Source organism: Alligator mississippiensis, chromosome 1 (assembly GCF_030867095.1).
Source record: "Alligator mississippiensis isolate rAllMis1 chromosome 1, rAllMis1, whole genome shotgun sequence".
NCBI lineage: Eukaryota > Metazoa > Chordata > Crocodylia > Alligatoridae > Alligator > Alligator mississippiensis.
In genome coordinates this window covers 256,529,312-256,555,486 of record NC_081824.1, presented here as the reverse complement: position 1 = coordinate 256,555,486, position 26,175 = coordinate 256,529,312, and the positions used below count along the sequence as shown (strand labels likewise).

The 26,175-nt window shown below is 39.3% G+C and overlaps 1 protein-coding gene across 7 annotated transcripts in view; it reads left to right on the top strand.

Annotated features, from left to right (window-relative positions):
* PHLDB2 (pleckstrin homology like domain family B member 2) overlaps window positions 1-26,175 on the top strand; it is a 98,430-nt gene that overhangs the window by 34,442 nt on the left and 37,813 nt on the right. For 5 of the 7 annotated variants that reach the window (XM_059720529.1, XM_019476183.2, XM_006270574.4 and 2 more), the window contains 4 exons: window positions 2,160-2,543; window positions 5,690-5,833; window positions 6,681-6,818; window positions 19,820-19,948. In XM_059720529.1, coding sequence (XP_059576512.1) covers window positions 2,160-2,543; window positions 5,690-5,833; window positions 6,681-6,818; window positions 19,820-19,948 — 795 coding nt within the window. The remainder of the gene's footprint in view (window positions 1-2,159; window positions 2,544-5,689; window positions 5,834-6,680; window positions 6,819-19,819; window positions 19,949-26,175) is intronic. The other 2 variants (XM_006270575.4, XM_019476182.2) reach the window with 1 other exon arrangement.

The window sequence follows — 26,175 nt, the reverse complement described above, 5'->3', positions numbered from 1 at the left end:
GAGGGCTTTCTGCTTTGCTAGGACATGAAAAAAAAAAAAGTAAAATCTTCTTCCTACCTTTTTCCATAATTGAGCTTGCTTTAAGGGATTTTCTTATTTTAACCTGTTGAAGATAAGACGAAGTATAGTTTCAGTTTAAAATCTCGTATGTCCTTAATTGATGGGAATGTAGATGTTGATGTGAAAATGAGGAATAACACCTGTCGTTGAAGTGGTGGGACACTCCATTCCAATACTGTGTTTTCCACCTTTTACTATCGCAATGATAGTATCAGAGAGCCGGATGAGTGGTGCTGTTGCAACAGCAGGAAACATATAAATAGTGGAGTTCAGGGGCAGCACTTGTCTTGTGCTATAAGGAATTGGGTTGCATATCCAGATGGTACAGGTTTACAAGGAGAGGAAAATGCTTTGGGAATGAGAAAGTTTGGGAGTGACTATTTGGAGGGAAACAAGGCTTTAGAGGGTTGGGGTAATGCCATTGGTTGGGGGTTGAAAGCAGTCTGCTGAATCAGCTAAAAATTTCCATTCTATATCTAGCAACTTGTCCAGTTAGGTCAATAGTTTTTGTCTGACAGGCCACTAGTAGAGGATCTACAGGAACATGCAAGATAAGTCACAGTGATCAACTATAAATACTTTTCCCAAGGAGAAGATTTCTGCCTAACCTCTGTCATGTAACAGTTGGTTTATGCCTTGAGACAGGAAAACTTAGAACTGTACTTTAATAAGTACATATATTTTCTCATAACTAAGGCTCTTTTCAACCTTATAATTCTTTGTTAAATCCTGCTAAAAGTGAGGGACTTGTTAATTCACAATAGGTTTTATTTTACTTTAAAAAGGCTTGTATCGGAGAAACTGGAATAGTCTGATACTTTTACTTTCTTCTTGTTACCAGTTGTCACTGTCTCTAGCGAGGCAGAGATAAAGTGATTAGCTGTCTTGGAAATTCTGAATTCAAGTTTGCTGCCAGGTAGTGTGTGGAAACTGAATAAACCTGTTGTGGTTCTCACAGGAGCGGGGCTGAGCGGAGATTGTTTTTTTGCTTTTTAATCTGATGACTGATGGTCTAGAAATTATTCCAAGAGAAATGATAAGATTAAATAATTTAGAGAAACTCTTTGGTCTGTGTTATCATTAATACAAAGCCTGATTTTTTTTTTACAGTGAAGCACTTTTTTTTACAGGTGTCTTTAATTAGGTTTATGGTAAGCAATTTTTGTGTTATTTTTTTCTCTGTAACAAAATGAATATAAACTTAAGCTAAACTACTATGTGTTAAGCATTATAAATTGGTCTAAACAAGTATTTACAAGAAATTGCGTGCAATAGAACAACACTAGTTTTACTGCTTAGTAATTTTTTAAAACAGAGCTGCAGAAAACATGATTACAATTGCGTGATGGATGACAGCTTAAATTCTGTCACAGTTAGTAAGATTTTTAAGTTTAGAAAATGGAATGACTTTCTCATGAGATTTTACAACCAAGGAGTTAACTAATAAAAAGAGAAATGCCTATTCTCCGTTCTGGGCAAAATAAAACCAGAAGGACTTTATTTTCCTTTCAAACTTCTTAAGGATGAAAGTTGGGTGTCTGAAGATGGAGAGTAATACTGAAAACTGTGATATAGGGGAAGGAGGAAAAATTTAATGGAACAGGAAATCTTAAAAATTGGAACTAATGTATAAATTAGTTCAAGTAAAACATGAAAAATAATGTAATGATTACCAAGGCATAGTTTAAAGTACAAGAAGGGATGACATAAGTTTCGTAGAATAAGTTCTGTGGGACAGCGCCATATATGTGTGGGATACAAAAGGAAATAAATAGTAATCATCCATTATGATGTAGGTAGAATCTTGAAATTCAGATGTTGGGTTTATCTTTTTCAAACATGTAGATCTTCTCTTCTCTTTTAGAGCTTGCATTTGGTTCAGTTATACTTTTACATAGAACTCATTTATACTGAAATTATTTTCCAGCTTTAACTGGATTTACGAACTTTACTTTTTATGCTACACCATCACTGTTAGAAGTACAAAGGTAACTTGATTGTACATTTAAAAAAATACTGCACCTGAATAGTGTTGATCTTTCCTTTGGTTAAAATTTTCTGTGAAACTTACCACTCCCACCTCTTTTTTTAATAACAAGGAGCGACAACGACTGGAGACTATCCTCAGTTTGTGTGCAGAATACTCCAAACCTGATAGTGACCCTGCTGCTGCCGCCACTGTTGCTGATGTTCAGAAAATTAACAAAGAACTTGAAAAACTTCAACTGTCAGATGAAGATTCAGTATTTGAAGATTCTCAAATTAATCCAGAAACGAGATTTAGAAACCACTTGAAATTGTCAACAAGCGATTCTGATTTCTCAGAGTTGAGTAATGTCAGTCGAAGTGCTTGCTCCTTCCTCTCCTCTAGAGGCATTAGAGCTGATGAACATATTGGTGAAAATATGAAAACTCCACCTTTAGTTTCTTCTGCTTTCCTGAAGGATTCCAATGAATCTTCTTACCTAAGCATCACACCAAAGGTAATGCTGTTCAGAAGTACAATCTCAGTACAATTAGTTGAATCGCAATGAAAATCGGTTAAATATGAGTCATAATAACAAAGTGCATTTGACTTGGTCCAAGATATATTAAAACTGTGATGACCTCTTTCCTCTGAAAAGTGTATCTTCTAATCATGTTCTCAAAAGTGATGAACAACTCTAGTGTGGCTTTATATTTCTGAGGGGAGTGATATATGCTAAAATACCAATTTCAAAATATTTAAATAAGCAGAATATCAGACTTTACAGGCTGGTTTGGTTTTCATGAGGAAAATTAATTAAGGAAAATTAAATGTCGCACCACACCATTTCAAGCATTTGAGCCTCTGACCGGGTGAGGAGGCAAAGAACTGAAAATTTCTCCTCCCCTTTCCTAAGACTTACTCCTGCTAACCAGCCAGCTCCCAAGAATAGTTGTAAAGTGGGTGGAGAGGAATTCCCTGGGCTGACTTTACAGTCCCCCTTCCCTTTCCTTTTTCTGGACAGAGCTGCCCTTCAAATCAACTTGCTGCTTCCTGTGGAGCCTATTGTGGTGAATTGCCTATTCACATGCAGCAGAAACCAGGCTAAGGATTTTTTTTTCAGTTGGCAGCTCTTCACTTTAAGAAATTAATTTAAAATATTCCCTATTTGTTTCATAGGCATTCTTTTTAGTTGAAAGAGTTCTTTTAAAAAATATTGTGGAAGTCTTATCAATGATGAAAACTTTAAAAATCTAACATGTTTCTTCCCATTTATTTGTTTTACCTTTTCTGAAATGTCTTTTATGTAGAACAGTGAAAGTCTAATCTCTGGTATATTTCTGTATTTTAGGACTGTGTTCTATTGGAAGTTTCCTAGAGTTTTAGTTTAGTAAATTTAAACCAAATTTGATTTGACAATTTTCCCCTCCTCCATCCTTTTATAGTTGGGATCTTGCTTTGTTGTTGTAGGTATACTGTTTGTTTTTGTGCTGCAGATAGCCGGGACAAAGAAACCACAGTAAAGAAAGGCTTTACTGTAGTTGTACAATGAACCTTTCAGAGTGGTTTTGGCCTGACACAGTTAAAATAGATTGTGCCCAGATTATTGCAGAAATAATAAAAAATTACCAGTTGCAATATCAAGTAATCATTTTATCTCAACAGCTAATCCATTAACACTAACCCTTTAGGGGTATCCATAACACAAGAAGTCAAGACAGAATTAATCAGTCATTTTAACCATAATTTCACAACAGTTTTCTCACACTGGTTGGTTTAATGATAGGTTTCAGTTTGTAGCTTCCAGGTATTTTAACCAGAAACATGCTTCCTCTAGCTGTACCCTGGCATATTGATTCTTTCCTTTTTTATTTGACAGTTACATTTAATCATATTGTGTGCAAGTTTTTGTGGTCTTGCAACTTTTTAATGCTTGTGAGTGTTGCTTTCCTTCCGTAAGTGGGAGATCCTATATTTAATCGTTGCCGGGAAGTGAAATTGAAGATGTTATGTCAGCATGATCCAAACAGGATACCGGACAAAAAGAAGCTTTCCTGCTAGGATTACTAGCACTAGTGATTAAGGAATACCATTCATTTATTGTAAAGGGTGCCCTGCTAACCACAGAGAACAGCAGCAACAGGCATCTGAATATTAATGAAATATAGCTCATTGTTTTAAAATATCAAAGTCAGATTTCTGCTGCTAAAAAGCACTTTCTCTTAGAATAGTAAGTGGGCAACTGAACTGTACCCATTTTGAAGGAGGCCATATGATCTGACAGTTAAAAGCCAATGACTAAGAGCCAGAACATGGTTCTAATTCCAACTGGAGACAATGAATGAGTGACCTTCTAAATGTAATTTGACTCTGTTACCTCAGTCAGTCCTGTTTTGAAAACAGGATAATATGCAAAATTAATTTAAAATCAGGGGCTACTTCTACACTAGGCTTTCCTGGGCAAAAAAAAAGGCTGCAAAAGTTGTTTTTTCCAAGATCTCTCATAATAATTCAGTAGATAAATGAGGCAAAAACGTGGTAATTGATTATGTTTCTATCTTTAAAAACCTTAATAATTGGTTAATTATGTTGTAGTGCACATATAGGTTTCTGTTTATGTAGACTCAATGTATACTTTAAAAGAAATTTACCTTTCCATATTTACTTTACTTCAGCAAAGAGGAATTTGACTTTTTACATCCTCATGATGGATTATCTTGGTTTAACTGTGAAGGATATAACTAACAAGAAGAGCATATGTTAAAATTTTCCACATATTGAATCGAATTATTGGACGGTTGTCTTAAATTCATCCCCCTACTGCTGTGGCAGACAAGGCAGCAGTGGGGATGACGAGCCAGACCCCTGTCTCTTGCTCCCCCATGCCTTTGCCTCCCCCCGTGATACCTGTAGCTGGTGCCTGCCCCCCTGTTCATGTACCTGCACCCAATGCCTAGTCACCTTTGACATACTACCGCATCTCTTGCCCCCCTGTCCCTGAACCCTTGCTACTTGTCCCTCCCACCCATGATCCCTTTGTTGCTTGCACCACCCCTGTTACTTACCTTCCATTGCAACTCTGGCTCCAACTTCAGTACCATAGCAGTCAGTGGCGGTGGCCCCAACCCTGTCCCAGCCCAATCAGGGAGAAGCAGCGGTGGCAGCTCCAGGGATCACCTGGTTAGGGCCAGGCTGGAGTTGAAAGTATGTGGTAGCAGGGGGACAGGCAGATGGGGGACCAGGTTGAGTAGTCTTCCCTGGGCTATCCCAAGCCATACACTGCAGGTCTCGCCTTATGCACCCACCCCAACTGCAAGATCTCCTCTGCATTCCCCCCACCATGAACTCCCTCCCATAGTACATGAGCCACCTTAGCCTGAGGCAGGCAGTGGCTTACCTCCAGCTTTTGGCCCCTGGGCTGAAGCTGGGGCTGAGCTGCCACCTGCTCTGGGCTAGTACTCAAATCTAAGATAAGGCTTTTTTCTCCCCCCTTGTTGACTGGGGTGAAAAACCTCATCTTGGGTTCATGTAAAATAAGGTACATATAAAAGCAGAACTTTTAATGATTCAATGTGCACAAATTTGCTCAACACAATGTGAGAAGAGGAAAAACATGCTGTGTTAGAATTGTGCTACTAAACACCTTACAATGGCTAATTGCAGACATCAGAACGCACAAGCAGTGAACAAAGAGGGCACGAACTTGGTCAGCTGGAGGAGGAGCGCATAGCAGTATTAAATAATTTGGAGGAACTTGAACAGAAGATCAAAGATTTAAATGACCAGATGGATGAATCTTCAAGAGAGGTATGAACAGATAAGAATCTCCTGTTTCTTTTCACATGTTTTTATTTTAAATGTCCTGCTTGCTAAATGTGCATGGGATTTGTGATGCATGCATATTCTTGTTCATACCTTTTATTACTACTGTCTTTTGGACAAAATTTAGTGCAATAATGTTAATTGATATTTATGCATTATGGGGAATCAGGGGCTTTTTTATTTGCAGAAGGATGGCCCCCATGATTGTATCAACCTTTACAAACTCTGACTACTAATTGAAATTACACTAGTCCTAATTATTGAATGGTTTCTGGATTCATCTGAGTACCTCATATCATTTGGGAGCATTACACTGGTGTCTCATGTAGCCTGTGAAAGAGTAAGGAAGTGAGGTAACTTCCCTTTAAAAGTCCTTGTCCCCATGCTGAAAAGATTGTGATGCTCTCTTGATTTCTGGAATCTCACACTTGCAAACTAAGCTGGACAGGTCTTTAGGTTATGTTGCCTCTAATTATTAACAACAGGAAAGAAGCAGCTGTTCTAAGACTGGTGAGTGCAAAGACTCTGCACAGACAGTAGGTACAGTATGATGCAGAAAGAAGCAGAGAAGAGAGGAAGTAGAAAATAAAAATGAATGCAAAAAATTAATGTACAAAGTAAAGTTCGTTTAAACTTGTTTTTGCAGTGTTTATGTTGAAATTCCTTATACGTATTTGTGATCTCCTTTTACCATGCTCTTATGTTATCAGCATTGCTTTTTTTTTAAATGTAGCTATACACTGAATAACCACACTTCAGATCATCTCAAATATCGTTTCTCAAGATTTCTTTGTAAACTGGACTGCTTTTGAGAAATGTTTTGTGTTGCTAGCTGGATATGGAATGTGCCCTTTTGGATGGGGAACAGAAATCTGAAACAACAGAACTTCTGAAAGAGAAGGAAATATTGGATCATCTAAACAGGAAGATAGCTGAGCTGGAAAGAAATGTTATTGGCGAAAAGACAAAGGTAAACACAGTAATGATCTTTGCTAATTTGTACTCAATTTTCCTTGGTCTTAAAGTGTATTTACACTTTTAATATGGGTAGAGATGTTCTTGCTTCATGTGGGTGGCTTCACTTATAATTGGAAGAAGATAACCATTTTACAAACTTTGTTCTTGAAATGCTCTTGGTTTTCCAAGGTGTGTTTGATTATGATTAGCAACATGAGGTGATCAGATCTTTTTACTTTCTCATCTGAAAGGTATTTGAGATATTTGGGAGGCATTAAAGGATAATGAAAGAGAGCAAATGCTGGCTGTTTGCGCTCAGCACATATTTTTTCACGTATAACTTGGACTACAATATCTGATTGCAGTCATAGTATCTGTTGTTTAAATAAGGGTATTAATTTGAATTAGCCTAAGGTTTGTGTCATAAGTATTATTTTAGAACTCTTCATTAGGGTAAGTTATCATTAATTCTGCTGCACCCTCCCCCCTGAAGGTTTTACTGTTTTCTTAGCAAAAAAATTAGGACCATGTTATTGTAGTTGAATTTTAGCGTGGCTTTTTGGACTACACAGAATGATAAGCAAGACATCTGTTCAAGTAATGAACATTTATTTAATACAACCATGTAAATTCATTCAGCTTGCTGTGCTGAAGTGTTGGTACTCTACATTGAGTTCTCTGGACACCAGGGCAAATTAATACATTGGTTCACACACACATATAGTCCATAATTTTAATTACTTTTTAATATGCAGTTGCTCCTGCAAAAAAAAAAATGGACTGTTTAATAAAATTTTACGTCAGAAATGGAAAAAGTGTTATAAGGTGAATTTTTCTCCATCATGGCAGAGGCAGATGGCGTCCTCTAACATGTGGTCAAGTATGTTTTCCAGTCAATCAATTCTTTTTTTGAGAGGACATTCCACAGCCTGTTATATCTCACTGTCAGGAAGTCTTTCTGGATGTTCAGCCAACAATGTTTCCTTTTTTTAATTTCATATAACTCAGTGTAAACCTGTCTCTTGGGGAATTGTACTTACTAATTTTTCTTCCCCCTTCCTTTCTAGTTGTGCAAAATATATTTGCAGTCCTTTACATCTGCCCCCCTCCATTCTACTGGTTAAAATAAGCTGCACATTTTAATCTCTCTTAAGCATTCATTCAAAGTCAAGCCTCTGGCTTGTATTTATACTGTAGCATTTCTCAGAGGTCTCTTTTTCTGTCTTCCCTTTTCTGAACCTGAATGTTCCCTAAGGCTGTAAGGGAGGTACTTGTGACCTCCTTGTTCTGAGAAGTGACATGCATGTGTAATTAAGCTTGGCTGCTTGTAGACATTGAAAAACAAACCACAAAAAACATCAACAACAACAAAAACGCCCTTTACCTGAAGAAGTAGCAGGTTACTTCGACTTGGCTACACAGCATCTATATAGATTTGGAAAAAAAAAAAATTAAAGCTGAGTCAATCAGCTATTAGAAGCACCAAAATAGCCCCACTAAAGCATCAGATCTATACAGACGTCCGGCAAACCGGGTCCAACTAATGTGATGCTTGTTCTCGGCATGTGCTGGGTTTGGTGCAGGGGTGTACCAAGTTTAAAGTGCCATTTTTTGGGGGGGGGGGGAGGGGGGTTAAACATCTGCAAGCAGCAAAACTATCCCTGCCTTCTATTTCAGATCTGTACTTGCCTTAAATTCTAGTGATCCTGCAGCTTTCAGTAGTTCTATGCAAATTCTATAGTTGTATTTTAACTTGGATGGTGAATCAGTTTTGTGTTAGTTTGTTTTCTTTAGTAGTCCAAGGGTCAGTCTGAATCAGGCAGTAGAATTTATGGCTCTGCACACTGCATCTCTTTGAAGTGAATCTATTAGGAAGCATTCAGTTTGCTGGAGTGATATTTTGCTTTTCTTTGACCCCAAAATGCATCAAATGATTTCCTGTTTTATCAAAAGTTACCATGTTTTGGTGATTAGAAAACAAAACTGGCAAATCTGGTTTCATTTTTCAGCTGAATGAAAAGCAGAAAATAGAAGATTAGGAAAATGACCTTTATTTGATGGGTGAATTTATTTACAATACTTGTTTACAATGCCACACTCTCTCTCATATGGATTAAAATAGTTTAAGTAGTTTTGTCCTGAGTGTCCCTTTCCCTGGATAACAGAATGGTTTCCCAAATCTTATACCCTCAGCTGTGCCAATATTAAAAGTTTCTTTCTTTTTTCTTTGTTTTTTTTTACTTTTTAATAAAAAAAATGAGGGAATATAAATATGTGTTCTGGTTGGGGCCTGGAATGTTTGAATAAAATTGAAATATAAAACAAATACTAACTTTTGCAAAATAAATATCATAAAGTCATAGCTGGGATTTCCTAAAGAACAAAGCAAAAGTTAACAAATAGATTGGACCAATTAATTCTTTAGCTAATTGTAAGTAATAGTTTTCTGTATTGTGTTTAATATTTATGCATAAGATAAAGCTCTCTGACTGTCTCATGAGTTAAACAAATTTTTGTGTATCCTGGGCTAGGATGCCTGCTGAGGTGCTGGTGATTTCCCAGGTGGCACTTTTCTCTGAGAAAGTACTGAATATATATTCCCTGTAATAACATCAGGTCTCAGTTTTGCTGCTAATAAGTATCATGTTTAGGATAGGTCCTTATGATTCTGTGGCATGGCTTTTGCAAATGCTAGTACTTTGGATTACTTGTGACAGTTACATTTCAGTCTTATCTGGTTATTTCTTCCACAGCATTGTCTATCTGTTTTGTTTTGCATGGCTAAGTACCGATAAAGAGTTAATGTGAAATGGTGTCTGCATGGATAGTGAATATCATTCACTAAGAAAGAGAGAGGATGATAGTGCTGTTCATGATGGCATTACCTTAATGCTGATGGAAATGTTTGAGTGTCTTCTGGAATTTATTTGAGCAGGTGTTTTGACAGGAAACCCCCTGCATGAATTAATTTGATCCTTATGGAAGCACCTGTTCAAGAAACTTGTGAAATTCTTAAAAAGAGAGGTCATAAATAGAAAGATAATGATTATGCCATCTGTATATTTAAAATAGACCAGAATGGAAGTTTTCGTATTTCTTATTACCTTTTTATTTGTAAATGTGGTCAGCCTTGTGAACTTGGAGCAGAATTCATTGTTGATAATGTATTCAGTCTTGTAAACTCTTGTATTGTTTATGTTCAGTCTTGCAATATGTGGGCATTGGAGTCAGAAGCGGACTGGCCAAGTTCGCCGATGACACCAAACTTTGGGGCAATCCAGGCTGACCTGGACAGGCTCAGCAAATTGGCGGACGAGAACCTGATGGTGTTTAACACTGAAAAATGCAAGGTTCTCCACCTTGGGAGGAAAAACCTGCAGCATCCTTATAGGTTCGGCAGTGCTACACTGGCTAGCACTATGGAAGAAAGAGACTTGGGGGTCATCATTGACCACAAGATGAACATGAGCCTGCAATGCGATGCTGCAGCTAGTAAAGCGACCAAAACGCTGGCTTGCATCCATAGATGCTTCTCAAGCAAATCCCAGGACGTCATTCTCCCCTTGTACTCAGCCTTGGTGAGGCCACAGCTGGAGTACTGCATCTGGTTTTGGGCCCCACAATTCAAAAAGGATGTGGAGAAGCTTGAGAGAGTCCAGAGAAGAGCCACGCGCACGATGAGAGGTCAGGAAAACAGACCTTACAAAGACAGGCTGAGAGCCATGGGGCTCTTTAGCCTGGAAAAGCGCAGGCTCAGGGGTGATCTGATGGCCACCTATAAGTTTATCAGGGGTGACCACCAGTATCTGGGGGAACATTTGTTCACCAGAGCGTCCCAAGGGATGACGAGGTTGAACAGTTATAAACTACTGCAAGACCATTTCAGGCTGGACATAAGGAAGAATTTCTTTACTGTCCGAGGCCCCAAGGTCTGGAACAGCCTGAGGTGGTTCAAGCGCCTACATTGAACACCTTCAAGAGTAAATTGGATGCTTATCTTGCTGGGATCCTATGACCCCAGCTGACTTCCTGCTGTTCGGGTGGGGGGCTGGACTCGATGATCTTCTGAGGTCCCTTCCAGCCCTAATGTCTATGAAAACAGTAGATATTTCACAGATTTGTTTTCTCGAAGTTCCTGATGCTGGAGTGAAATGATTGCTTTATCATTTCAGCTTTCACTTAAAAGTATTTGCTGGCCCTCATAGTGGTATAAGACCATTTGAAACAGGAAGTGGTGCACCTTACAGACCAAGAAGCTAGAGGGCAAAGAAAAAAATCTTACTATGCTAAAAATTTCCATCTTTTTTTAAAGGCAGTCTTAGAAACGTAGATAGGGCTGACTGATTCTCTTTGTTTTGAACACCGAGTTGGCTTTGCTATTCAATATTGAAGTAGTAAGTAGCTTTGTTATTTCAGAATGTAGACAATCATAACAAATTAGAGACACAATGGGTGCATCTACACATGCCAATTTAAGGCACTTTAGGCCAATTTAAGGTGCATTAAGGATATACGTCTACATGTGCAAGTGTAGACACATTAAAGCGTATTAATGTTGTGTATGGACTGACATGGGACTGAAGTTAGTCCCACATCATTGCGTGGACATGGCGTTAATGTGCTTTAACATGTGTATGTGTAGATGCAAGTCTAAATTGCCTTAATGCACATTAATGCATATTTAAATTTAGGCATGCCTAAATGCACATCTAGACACACCCAATGTGTAGTCTTGGTATGGGGGAAACCCAGGACTAGAATTTGAAGAGGGAGAGGGGAGGATTCTGGTGATGACAATCTGATCAGGGTCCTAGACTTGCACTAAGGATACCTTGGAGTCAGTTTTAGACTCTGCTGCAGAACGGTTCTGAAAAAAAAAAGCCATATTGTTGCTGTGAACATAACAGTACATTGTTTTAAATTAGGTAAAATAAAACACTTTAAAATAAAATCCATTTATTTCATTTTTCAATGGGATGAAATGATATTTTCACAAGAAAGCAGATTCATTAGCTAATTCTTCCACTGGCTAGTTCACCCTTAGGTCTTCACCTGTGCTAGAAAATAGCCTTTCTATTATCTAGATGTAAAAGTAATGTCATTTTCATAACCTGCTTCATCAATCTTTTTATGCAGTTGGGCATAAAACATAAGTTTCTGTGGTGCTGAAACTCAGTGACTTAGGTCTGAGATATCTGAATGAAAGCATTCTGAAAACATGGGGATCAGAATTAAAAGAAAAACATTAAATAATGAATAAACAGATAAGACAATGGTGCTGATGGACACTGGCACAGATTAGTAGAATATGCGGAAGGAAACTCTCTTCTGCTTCAGAATAAATGGCCTTGAGAGACTGAAGGCTTAACTTATGAGTAAAGAGTACTCTTTCTTCTCCTGTGGGACACTTGCCTTGTGTCTGGCTGAAATGTATACTCTGGAACCAATGTCTCTTATCAATTACAGTGTTTCCTGTCTATCGTCAAGAGCAAATTCCATACAGAAATCAGGAAAAATTGGCAGAGGGTAACTTGTCATCCTGTAGTATATTTAATGTTGTTTCTTGATATTTGTGTAAGTAGTTTCCAATTACAAACTAGAAGATCCTGTATGAGACAAACATTTGGCCCAATGGACAAACCCTTACTATGCAGGTTACAGAAATTAAACAATGGAAGAAATGACAGTATGCCAATCCATTATTCCAACAATTAAATTATATATGTTGGTGTAACAGAGCACTCTGTGCTCTGTTACTGTCAGGGGCCTGAGCGGCAACCAAGTAGACCACAGCTGCTGGTGGTGGTAATCAGGCAGAGTTGTCTGATTGGGGAACAGGGCCCAGCTGGAATATGTAGGGGCTGGGTTCCTGAACTGCAGGGCAGGAGTCTGGTGCTACCAGCCAAGGAGGCAATATCCAGCTGAGCTGCTGCCTGGAACATCTTGGAGGTAAGGGATGGGGCTGTGGGGAAGGAGGAGGCCCCATGGTCCTGGGCATGATGTGAAACTGCACCCTGCCAGGAAAGGGTGGCCTGGTAGAGCTACCTGCAGCAGGGTAGCCCCCCAGAAATGCCAGGCCAGTTACCTCCCTGGTGAAAGATGAGTAGGGCTGCCCGAAAACCCCAGCCCCCACATCCCTGGTGGGTGAGACCTGAGACAGGGTGAGCCAAGGCTCACTGCAAGCACTGAGGCAGGGCCCCGGCTGGTGGAGGGACCTGTGGCAGCACCCAGTCTCTCAGGAGAGCCTGGATGCATTATGGAGCTGGGTGTTAGGCTTCAATGGAGATGGGCCTTGGAGCCGTAGTCCCATTGTGACAGGCTTGGAGCCCAGTGAGGGGGCCTGGGGCCCAGAGATGCAGACAGTGGGTGATGCCCAGGAATGGGGCTTGGAGCCCGAGGACAGGGCTTTGAGCCCGAGGATGGGGCTTAGTGTCAGGTGAGGCTTGTGGCCTGGGGACGGGGCCTGGAGCCAGCAGATGGGGCTAGTAGGCCAGGGATGGGGCTGGGAGCCCAGTACATGTAGAGATTATGATGAGGCTGGGTGTTAGGCCAGAATGATAATGAGTCCAGGTGTTAGGCCATAATGATGATGAGGCTGGGTGCCAGGCCAAGAAACATCTGCAAGGCATGGGACATGTCAAGGGAAGGCTGGAGCGTGTACAGAGGCCCTTGTCATCAGGGCAGGTAAAGGGCAGCTTTCCACCTGATTAGCATCAGACAGTCAGGAACATCAATGCGTGGTAGATGAGATGGGCAGGTGGTTAGCCCGGAAACAAGCGGGTGGGCCTATATAGAGATCAGCCCCAGGACGCCTACTTGTTACAGTTGGTAATTTCTAATGAAGCTTTTTTCCTCTTGGTCCATAATTCAGGTTATTGTATTTTTTTTGCAACAAAAATATACAAAGCCTGAAGTCAATCAAATTAATGCTTTATGATCCTTTAAATATGTATTAATAAAGCATCAGGTGAGCCAGTTACTTAAGTTTGTCTTATTTAAAAAAAGAGGATAGTGAGATAATCCTTAGAACTCTGAAACATTAAGCTTACCCTGAAACCATTATTTCTTTCTAGTTATTGCCCAGTAGTTTAACATTTCCTCTGGTAAGTGTTCGGTGTACATGGTTCTCTGTGATAATTTTGAATTTCTGCACTAAAAATGTAGAAAGAAAGCTAGTTTTCAGAGAGAGGTTGGTTTTGGGGTTTGTTTGTTTTTTTTACCATCAGTGAGGTAATATGTTCTAATGGTCAGAATGAATCCTAGCTTTCTCATTTCTTTGGTTACTGCCAATAAATTGCCAACTTATGTCTGTTTCTCCATATGTGAAAGAGAGGCTTTCCCACACTTAAACTATTTAATATTTGTACAGCAATTTGAAAATATGAAGCTCTGTAGATGCACTGACTATAAAAGCATCAATAGCTTTGAAAAAATCCAACTGCTTTAGAAAAAAAGCTACTGTGGGGTTCATACTTAGAACAAAAGTATTGTTCAGTTTGAACTGTTTAGATTTAAGTGTTAGTTTTTGTGTGTGCTGCATGAGAGAGAAAGTTCACAACTGATTGGAATGATCACTTCCTAAGGCCAGAGCTAATGCATATAATCTGTTATGAAGCATGTAACAAATGGATTTTCCTTTTACTCAAGTTTTTGCAAAAGAGAAAAAAAATGGCTCTGCACTGAGAATTTAAGCCATAACAGACAGCCCTGTTCTGAGCATGGAGCTGCTGTGTCTGTTTCAGTGAGACCAGAGAGCCCCAGGGAAGCTTTTTCCCTGGGTCCTTCTGGTCTTTCTGAAACTTGATATGGTGGTGGGCCTGCTCTCTGTCTAGCAGGTGAGTGAGCAGGTCCTGTTTGTCATCCTGCTCCTGCTCACCAAACCTCTAAGTCAGAGCTGTGCAGGTGAAGGACACTCAGAGATGTTTTTCATTCACCATGCGACTGCTCCAGTAAGCCGATTTTAACATTTATTTGGCTTACAGCATAAGGTCTAAGGAGGCCCTCAGAGACAGCCTTGTCTTCTAGCGTCATTGGTTAAATTACATCAGCTTTTATGTTTTTATCAGTAACTGTGCTTCTTTTCTTCTCTGAGGGAGGAGTGTGGAAAACACAGGGGTTGGAGGGCGTGGAATGGAAAAAGAACAGCAAGTATGACCTGTATACTATGGAGTCTATTTAATTGCTTCCCTGTATTTGTCTGTCTACTAGCCATATTTGTTTCCTAAGTAACAGCCACAATATTATAAATGTTTCCAATTCTGGAGAATATGTCAAAGAGATACTGGAATGGTTGTGAACCATAAATTTAACCTTTTCTCAGTACTATTATTTTTGCTTTTGAGGGGGACATTCTTGTCTGTCCCTGCTATCTAGCTGGAGGATCGCAGCCAACATATTCCAAACAATTCATTATAGGTATGGTAGCTGTATTACTAGTAAGTCACTAAAGAGAGAGCTTCCCCTTCTTTCCTTGAAGTAACCAGAAAGCAATGCTGCAGAGAATGATTTTATTCGATGGCTAAGGCAAGTTCTTCTACCTCTCATCCTCAGACATGCATGTATGTCTGTAGTATTATTTCTCTTTGTTTAATAGTTGGCAAGCTATTTTGACACTTCTCCATCTGGTCATAAAGTGAGTGGCAGGCTCTACAGGTCTGTACTTAAGGTTTTCTGGCCCCAAGCGAAAACAGGTGGAAGATGTGGAGAGCATATTCGGAATATAGATCCATGTGGTTTTTTGCTTACTTGTGTGAAAGCTCTGGTAGAGATGGTTAGATTAGTACTTCCATGTTGGGCAGGGTGCTAAGTATGAAGGGTAATGAGATCTTTTATATAAAACTTGTTACCATAGCATAGAGTTAACTGAGATTGAGGTTAAACTGCTGACTGATGCATACCCTGAGGTATTCTAGACTGGAGCATTTCAAGTAGAAAAGCTAACTTTAGAAGCCAAGGTGTTTGGTAAGTGTTTACTACTGAGTGACTAGTAGTTTGTTTATTTTTTCTTCTTTGTTGTTTCTCTTGGAAATAAAGAGAACCTTATTTTTGTAAGGTAGTTGAGTTAGACATTTTTACCCCAGTCATGCATTCCAGTGAGAAAATGTGGCCTTTTTATAACTTGCCAGTTGTAGTTGTTCTTAAGTTTCTTCCCACCTTTTCCTTCTCCCATTTTCCGATCTGTTGGCCTTAAGGAAAGGCATCAAACTTTTTTTCTTTCAACACCACCAAAAGAGAGGGCTGTATCAATGTTTAGATCTAGATTTCTACCTTGAATAGTATATGCATAATAAATCCAGAGTTTTGGGTTCATTTTGGTTTGCCAGTTTTATTGCACCAATTTACTAAAGATTTTCTCAGGGTTTAAAGGAATACTATCTTCTTTGAATTTTGATTTTAATATTTTGCTGGTTCACAAAAACAGAGAAATAAGGCATAGAAGGTGTCGCACAATGGACAGCCATAGCAGTGGTGGTGTTTGGATTGCTGGCCTACCAGCTTTGACACCAGGAGGGATCCACCTCACATTGGTAGGCGAAGACACTTGATAGTTTTCAGAAACATTTAAGTGTTTCAGGTGGTCACTTTCCTTAGGAGAGTTTCTTTCCTTCTTTAATACATCTAAATACATAAATATTTAGATGTTATTATCACATGTGATTCATATTTCATAATGATTAAATACTGAGCAAAACTATCTGTTTAAAAAGCATTCCTAAATACCCTAATTCTGCCCACAGATACACACGTGCATCTGCAGTTTTAATTGATGGCAGATGTGCATGCACAGTGGAAGGCAAATATGGCACAAAATGGATAGTTTGGCAAGGCTTTCCTTCTCTTATGCAGAGTTGGATATTGATTAGGACTATCCAGGCTGTGCTTAATTTAGTTTTGGATTGAAGACTATGAAGTACGTGAACTAAATCAATGCAGTCAGTAGTTTTGGTTGACTTCACTAAACTGCTGTAGAACATAATGGCTCTAGAATGGCATTCACTGTTATGATTGCAATTTTTTTAAAGGGAGCCAGCTTGCTGGGATGTTTAAACTTTCTGAGTTATAAGTGGAAGAGATGGGTATTGCTTACTTTTCAGTCTTAAAGGAATACCTTTCTGATTTCTGGATGGAAGTAAGATTCTCTCTGGCATGGTCCTCAGTGAGCTTATACACTTGCTGCTGATGTCTCTTCACACCTAGATTGACTTGCCTTTTATTGAATGAGATCATATGCTTGCCAGGATGCCTAGCTATCCAAGAAGCTATTAATAACTTGAGAGTAATGGCACTAAAGTAGAGGTTGGAAAATGTGTTAGTGCTGTAGGTTTTTCTCTTCTTTCCCATCTCCATGTGACAGGCTAGGATTACTGTGAAACTGAAAGTGAGGGTTAGAAAGATATGGATTTAGCTGTATAAAATAGGTAGTTTTATAAAGGGCTGAAAATAGGATGAAGCAGGAGTGGAGGTACTTTGTCCACTGTCAGGGCCAGAGGTGTCACTGACTGCTTTGATGGAACAAGTTTGATCTCAGGACACTTGAAAAACGAGAAGAGGGACTAATGCATACTGATTATGACAGAGATCATCTGGTTTGCTTCCAAACTATATGCCGCTGTTCCATTGTGTGACTTGGATGAAGTTATGTCCTTACATTACTTTTGAGTTCTGTCTTTGCCATTTGAGAAGACAGGGTATGTGAAATTCAGATGACTAAATAAATTGGTTCAATATCCAGTTTTTGCAAAAAATATCCTTTGTGGAACAATCACGGGTAATGCAGGGCTGAGACACTGAACTAATAGAAGATATTTTAGCTTTGATTGTTTCATTTCACATTGGACTTGGATTCTGACATTGTTGGTGGGGAATCCTAAGTCTCAAAAAGGTGAAAATTACCCCATTTTTACAGGAGAGAATACCACAGTGTCCCAACTATAACACTTCCAAATATAATATGCACTTTGGTTTTGAAAAGCAGAATGAAGGGGAAAATATCTGTCCTTGTAGCATGTAACTGAGTAGCAGAAGCTAGGGAGCAGAACCTGCTCATTGTTCTGCTGCTCCCTGTAAGTCAGAAAATGCAAGAAAATACAGTACAAAACGAGAATTCAGAGAGCATTCGTGGGCCCTGAATGTGCAATGAGAGAAATGTCTGCTCACTGCCAACAAAGAATGGGGGTGTAATATGACCATAAAACCTGGATGTGAGCAGGAGCTAAAATGAGGGGCTTGTTTTTAGGTGCATCTCAAAAATCTAGACAGAGAAGAAAGCAAATGAGTAGATGCTTTAGGAGTATGACATCTGACTGCTCTTATAAATACCAAAGGAAGAGGGTGGAACTGTTTAGAACTTTTTATATGAAGAAGAAATGGAAGCCCTCCAGAGGACGGTTTTGAAAGGGGAGAAGCAGTATCTTAGTAATATCTGCATGATTCTCTGAGTAATAGATGGCTACAGAAAATGTTAAAAAGTCCTGGCTATATTCACAATCTTATTTTTAGCAACATGTCACAAAGAAGCTTTGAGGCAAACACCAAGTATATTGGCCAATGTGAATGCAAATAAATTACCAGTACATGTAAAAAAAATAAAATAAAATAAATAAAAAAAAATCCTGTTGTAGTGAAACAAAAAGGAGACTGAACAATGGAATGTGCTGGAAATTTGAGAAAGGAATATGTAAAGCAGCCCCAGAATACAAGATATACACATGCGCTTTACTGTGGAGTAGGCTAATTAGCTCCACAGTAAAACGTCACTGGGTGCATCTACATGAGACACTTAATGTGTATTAGCCTAATAACACTGTGCAGTAGCGTGTCACGGCAAAAATACTGCTAATAGCCTACTGCACAGTGTTATTAGACTAAGGCGCAGTAAGCCTCACTAAAAAGCTGTTGGCTGGTGCTACTGCTCAGGAACTTTAGGTATTGCACATTTAGTTAGTACTTTATTAAGGAATACTAAGCTAAACGTGAAGTCTCTAAGGCACATTAATGAACACATAAACATGCTCGCTGTCTACACGTGTGCTGCTATTAGGGCGCAGTACATTAATTAACTCTGCTGTAAGATAGTATTGTTGGGGACAGGACTGTCTTATGACAGAGTAAGTGCAATGAAACTCACTTGTAGATGGTGACGGGCTGGCTGGGACATCCTAAGGTACGGGAGCTGTCTGCTGCATGACTTTGCTCCTTAGCATTCTTGTGCCTTAGCCGGCTTCTCTGCCACCCAGTGCCACCACCTGCAGCCTGGGTCTGACCCCCCCAAACCTGCTGCCAGCCTGGGACTGCTCCACCCTGGCTCAAACTGCTCCTGTCCCAGGCACATGTATAGACACTGCTCTGGGGAGTAGCTGACTCCAGCTTGAACTGCACTGGAATTTACTGCGTTGCGTTGTGTTGCGTTGCGTTCACATGTAGATGCACCCACAGCGTTGTACAGCATGAATCTTACTGGCTCAATCTGATATAGAGTTGTTGAAACATTTTTCCCCCCCAAACAAATTTCTTAGCTATACCTTGCTTTGTGCCATTTTTTCTGCTTGCTAAATGTACTCATTTGTCCTGAGATAGGAGACAAGTGGCATACTCACTGGGGGAATCTTCTTCCATTCTTCCACCTGGATCTCTTTTAGTAAAAGTACTTTTTCACTTTTTTCCATTAACATGCCTCACCTTTTTCCACTGGGTAAGGCACTACTGGAAAGATGGGGTCAAGAATTGCCATTTCCTTTTGAGTATAGTGATTAGAGAAGTGTTTCTTCCTGTCTACAAAAATAGTGATTAGGAACAGACTTAACAGTTCTACTGTGGTGATTAACATTTGTTTTCTGTCACCTTTACATCCCATGATTACTGTTTCTACTAACAGGAGAGCTGTCTACCTTTGAACTACATGTTTAGGCTTCCAAAGAACTTTAATGAAGATGTTGGTGCCCACCGTGATTAATCACTAACAGCTTCTTGGGTTTGAAGGTAATCTTGTTCTTTATTTTCTGGTTCGTACTTCAGGAAAAAATAAAGCTTGAGGCTGAGAGGGAAAAACTAGAGAGGCTTCAGGAGCTTTACTCCGAGCAGAAGACCCAACTTGATAATTGCCCTGAGTCCATGAGGGAGCAATTACAGCAACAGCTCAAGAGGGTTAGTAGCAAGTTCCAAGATTGCATGAACTACTTTTTGTTTTGTTTTGTTTTGTTTCGTTTCAGAGTTAATTGTGATATGTTTGCTCTTAAGCATCCAAAAAAGCATCTTGCAAATAGTTGCAGTTTTGATAGTTGGGAGAGTTAAGTATTTGTTTTAGCATGTTCATAATAAATATTTGCATGGTGAGAAATGAGTCGACTGAAAATAGCTGGATTAAAATAGATTTATGCTAAATATTCTTAAGAGCTTTAGACAACTTGCATGTAATTAGCTCCCCAGGCCTTAGAACTGCTATTCAGGGATGGACATTAGAACATCACCATGTAATTAAAGAAGCAAAGATAAATACTTGGTTTCAGTAATTAGGATCAACTGTTTCAGTGTTGATCCTAATTGGTTTGGGCTATTTTGCCACTTAACTTTCATTTCTACTTGACACAATAGTCTGTTGCTTTTTTGCTGTACTGTAAGCATGTCATTGGGATACTGTGCATACTTATTTTCTTCAGCATATAATTTAGCCTGTAATCTGAGCCAGGCCTTGAAAATGTCATTTTTAAGGTTAAGTCTATTATCTGGTGATTTTTCTTAGCAGAGACCTTTCTAGAATTCTGCACTAGCATTTTGTTCTACCTTTATACAGACTGCAGCTTGCCTTTGAGTATAACCTAAGGAAATATCATATTGTGCACTCTACTTAAAGTGTAGTTATATTCTAAAGAGATACTGTAAAAATGTTATATTCATTGCCTTTCAGTGACTTCTGTGTGAAATATAACTAAGTAAAAAAAATAAAACAACATTTTTTACTAAGTGCCAGCCCTGCAAACACAGCCAGCCATCTGAAAGTTAAACTGGGCTCTTTCTGGTAAGAGCATTAATACTACTAATAAAGTTTCTGGCTGTAATTTTCTTAATGATAGAGCTGGACAAAAATGCATTTATAGTCCATGGCATATTTAAAATATTATTTTTTCATATCTGGACTTTTGCCTTTTCATAGTGAAAAATGAAGAATCAGCTTTCCTTTCTTGTCTTCTTCTGTTCTCCAAAACCATTTTTTTTCCCTTTTAAAATGAAAGTCTAAAAAAAAAAAAAGTAGGGGAAAAGATATCTTTTTTAGGAAAACATATATGGAGTCCAAAGTGATATTTTTTCCCCTTAAAAAGAATCTGACAAATTTCGAATGGGTGTATATTCAGGTCCTTCTTTTATAGGTCCTGAAGTATACATTGTGTTTACTGATTAATAAAAAATACTAGCCAACACAAAGTGGTGCTGGATATAGAAGCATTATAGAAAAACAAACAAATGATTTTAGGTTGTATTAAGCATAAACTTTGGAAGTGTATAAACAGGCGATCTGTCTTTTGCTTATACAGTACTATTTGAAAATGAGCACAGCCTGTCTAGAAAGAGCCACATAATGTGAACTAACAGTGATTACAATAAGGGAGCCCAGGTTTGAAGTGGTGTTAAAATGAACCTAAACATTAGAGGTGACAGTCTCCAGGTCAGAAGGCACGCTGGCAGGGCAGTTTCGCTGATAAGCTTGTGAAGTTGCTGCCACCTCCGAACGAACAGAGTTTGTGCCCTGGGCAAATCCTGTGGGACAGCAGGGAAGGACGTGTGGTTCCAAGCGTGAGGTGGGGGCATGAGCGGGTTTTAGGAGTTAGGAGGTGGTACGCATGCAGTTCTGAGAGCAGGGAGGCCTCGAGGGCACAGGTGTCTTACCCATGCTGGAAACTTCAAAACCATCCAAAACCACAGCTACCATATGCTCTCCCAGTCCTGATTCTCGCTTTTGTTCTTAAGCAGCGCTGTGGGGCTGTTCTTGTTGCTGGGGCACAGACTCCATGGGGGTGGGGGATGATTCTGGCATCCCTCCTAAGTTGGTGCCAGGGCTAGTACCCCTTTCACTCCCTCTTGTTACACAGCTGACTACTGGCCTCTGATGTAACTTCTCTTTGGATCCTGACTTCAGTTACCACAGCTACTAATCGGGCTTTACCATTTAGCACTGAAATTTTAAATCAAGGTAAAGAACAAGTTTGCTAGACTGTAGTTGCCACATTCCTCATAGGACTTGCAGATTAAGATGATGCAAGTTTTAATACCAGTAGGTTATACATTATCCTTTTAAAGACCACCTCTATTCAGTATAGGATGTTCATGAATGCCTATCAGCTAGCTTTTATAAAAATTGAATACAGTACAATCCCCTTTTAATGAACTTCCATGGGACCACAAGAGAAGTTCATTAAAAGAAGGGCTTGGCTATAACAGGGCTGGTAAATCGGTTTCTGCTGTTGGAAGTGTTAATGTAGGAGTTTGTTTTAAACAGGAATACATAGAATCATGGTTGGAAGGGATCTCAAGCATCTTTTGGTCCAACCCCCTACACAAACATAGGGATGCTTTGAGTCCTGAATCATACTTGTCCAATACTTATTCAGATTCCTTTTTTTAAAAAAGGAAGGGGCCCAGCCCCCTTATTCCTTGTGGGATCAGTTGGGATTTAAACCCAGGATTTCTTGAATCCAAAGAAACTTGCATACCCCTAGATTATTGAGCCACTCACTAAAATAGTTTCTTACGAACTTCTCTAGTTATAGCAAGTCTTGCAAATACCTCCTCTAGAAGAATTCACAGCCTATTTCTCTCAGTGTGTTTTTCTAATAAAGGTGGGTCCTAGTCTTTCAGTAGACACTATGCATATGGTTTCTCTTGGTCACTCAGAGCTATGGAGGCTTTTGTCAAGCTCTGTGAAGGCTCCTGGACCTACCTCCAATTGCAGGATTCAGCCGCAGGACAGCAAAATGGTTTTCTTCTTAAAATGTATTTTTAAAGTTTATGTAATAACTGTGGGGCTGTGGGAATATACAATAATAATATTAACTGCAGCATTTCTAAAAACTGAAGTTTTTACTGTATTCCAACTTCTAAAAAGCTAAATGAGGTATTTAACTGATAAACATCAAACAAAACAAAAAGAAAAAAAGCAGCATTCCTTCTGCTTTCAAATACTCTAAGATTGATGGCCAATTTTTTAATAGACATGCCACAAGTCCAGCCCAAGCATGCCACAAGTTAAACTCTACTCCCTGCCTGATGTGCCACACTGGGCACATCTACACATGCAATTAACACAGCTGAATAAACTCCAGTGGAGTTTGCATTGGAGTTCATTGCTTCCGGGTGCAGAGTTTACATAGGTGCCCAGGACTGCAACACGTTGAGCTGAGGTCCCAGCTGGCAGGTAGTCTGCGGGGGGTCAGCCTACCAGCCTGGAGTTGCTGTGCTCTGGCTCAGTGTGCTGCAGAGGGACTGGCTGGGGCACAAGGGCGATACAGTGTGGGGCTAGCTGGGAGGCAGCCCCCACGTTGTAGCACCCTTGTGCCCAAACCAGCTCTGGTCACTAGCTATGCGTGCATTACAGTGCATTAAATAACTCCATCATAGGATAGTACTGCCTGACACAAGTTCTATTTTATGGAGGAGTTAATTAGGTTTTTTTTAACGTAATAGCACTGCATGTGTAGACAGCGATGCTTTACTGAGGAGCTAATTAGTTAACTAGCGTAACTACACATAAAGCTCACTTGTAGATGCTCCCACCGTCCCCTGTTCCCTGACCTTTCCCTGATTTTGTTGCTCTGCTCCCTCCCTGATCTCCTGAGTGCTAAACTATTGCCCTTGCCACTTTTTACAAGAAATTTACAATCTCAGTGCTGTGGTGGGATGGTAGTCATTCCTGGAATGCCAATTACCATCTACTGCAAAGAAATCCCAAAAATGCTGTTGTTTAATAAATGTCTTTCTTCCTTTCACACCTGTTAGCTTACACTTATGGCATGAAAACCGGGAAAATGCTCGAAATGTGAGTTTCCTATACAGGCAACCCCTGCTTAGCACTCTTAATTGGCTCCTGAAAAACTGAGTGTTAGTGAAACAAGCGTTAAACGAAACCAAAAGTATTTGACAACCCAAGATGTCGACCACAATTGTTTTTAATGACCCAAGATGGCGACCATGAGTGTTTATAATGAAACTCACTGAGCGCTAAGTGAAATAGGGGATAGATTTCAAATGAGCATTATAGCAAAATAGCGCTAAGTGAAACAATGTTAAGCGGGGGTTGCTTGTACTCATTATGATGGAAGCTAGCCATGTTCACTTTAGTTCCTGAGGTTGACAGTTCTTGGTAATTTGAACACCCCCATAAAATTCTGTTCTGAGCTGGTTTAGGGTTTCATACTGACCTTAATGATCATGGAAATATTTTAGATGCCTACATGCTCAAGTCAAACAACTGACCAGATCTGGAGTTTGGATTAGGATTAGAAATTGGGAGTTGGGGAAATTATAGTTGTAAATTAGACTAATCACTGTCTGCTGGGATTTGAAGTCAGTACGTTCTTTCTTGCTAAGGTAAGGGAACAGTTTTCATGGTCTTTCATTAGACTAATGAGACTGCAGATTTTCAGAAGATGGTTGTGGGTGCTGTTAATCTCTCTTGATAGTTTATTAATTACAACCATCTGCACTCACCAATCAGTACAAAAACCCTAAAAGCCTTCTGCTGTCTCTTTGCCCTCAGAGTCATCTGCATTTATGAATGATCTGCAGTAAATGAAGTATGAGCACTGATGACTTTGAATACTCTTTTTTGTTGATGGATATCTTTATTAATCCCATCTGTCCATTCACAAATCTGATCATATCCCTGCCAACTGAGGAACTTTTTTGGTTCTTGAGATAAAATTGTTCTGATTTGGACCACTTGATCTGTTTCTGCACAGGCAGAAGCATTTCTTGACAGAAGTGCCAAATTGGAGAAAGTTGTTCTTTGCAACCCTGTTCCTCCTGCTGGGTATAGGCCAATGGAGAAGCATTGGGTTTTTTACTAGTAAATTACATTTAATAATAGATTGTCATTGGGTCATTTAGGAAAGGCAAATTGCTTGCTTTACTTCTTGTACAGCTGTGATCCAAGAAACCATCACTTGGACAATGGGCAATTATCCTGTTACAGATATTCTAAGAAAGAACATTGGGAAGGTTGTGGTGAGATTATATTTGCAGTTGCTGAAATTTGGCTCCTGCATTCTTGCTGCTGTGGCTTCTGACCTGTAGCAGCCAAGAATTAACTGTTGATTATAACTAGCCTCATGGCAGCGTACGCCAGCGTAACTAGAGCCGTATGCCACTGATGGCTGGTTTTATATTGTACTGTTGCCTTGTTTTTGAAACAGCTGGGAATATCCTGTGATAGTCTTTAAAATACTTTGTTCTTTGCTTTCAAAGATCTGTGAAGAAACTGTTCTTCTTATCTTCTATTCAACATACAGTTGTGGCCATGGAGAAGGTCACAACCTGAAGGACAAAGCAATGTAGAATGTAGCATCCTACTTGCTCAACAGATTATCTCATCTGACTATAGTGATTTTTGAGCTGAAATGGTTGCTACTTGGTTTCTGAATTTAAGGTGCTAGTTTTGACCTCTATATATATTCATTGACTGCATATTTAAAAGCCTGTTTTTCCTAGTGCAGTAATGCCTGGGTAGCAATTAATATATTATGTAATAGTCTGAAATTGTTGACCTTCATGGCATGCTATGAAACCCATCTGTTTATTCAGGCTTTTGGAGATAACTGAGTTATTTGGAAGGATGGAGTAATTTTATGTTGTAGGTTTTGGGATGAAAGTGGGATATTTCTTTTTATTTTTTATTTTTTTTTTGTGCTAATTTGGTGTGGCTTTCCTAAAGTAGTTGTGTTATATATTGTAAGGGAGAGCCTTGTAAGTCAGTTAATACATAGGTTGCTTTTAAAAAATAAAATCTCCTTTAAGGTACCTAAGATTGAACACACATTTTAATTACTACTTAAAAAAAAAAAAAACTTGGCTTCAGACTTAAAAGATATAAGTCTATAAGTTCTTTCTCTTCACTCCTGTAAAATGAGAAATTACTTGCAGCATATAAGCTTGTGGCAGAAGATGCAGAATTTAATTTTAATATGTGATTAGAAAGTTGAACTGGTATTTTCCTGTGGGGACAGTAGAATTTATAATTTAGGATTTCTGCTATGAATACATTGAGCTTTTAGTGAACGGGATTCATGTCTTTTGTAATTAGGGGTACCAAGGGACAATATTTTGCTGGCAACAGAGAAGGCAAACATCCATTCTCATCCTCCTGTACCTTTTCCCCACCAGCA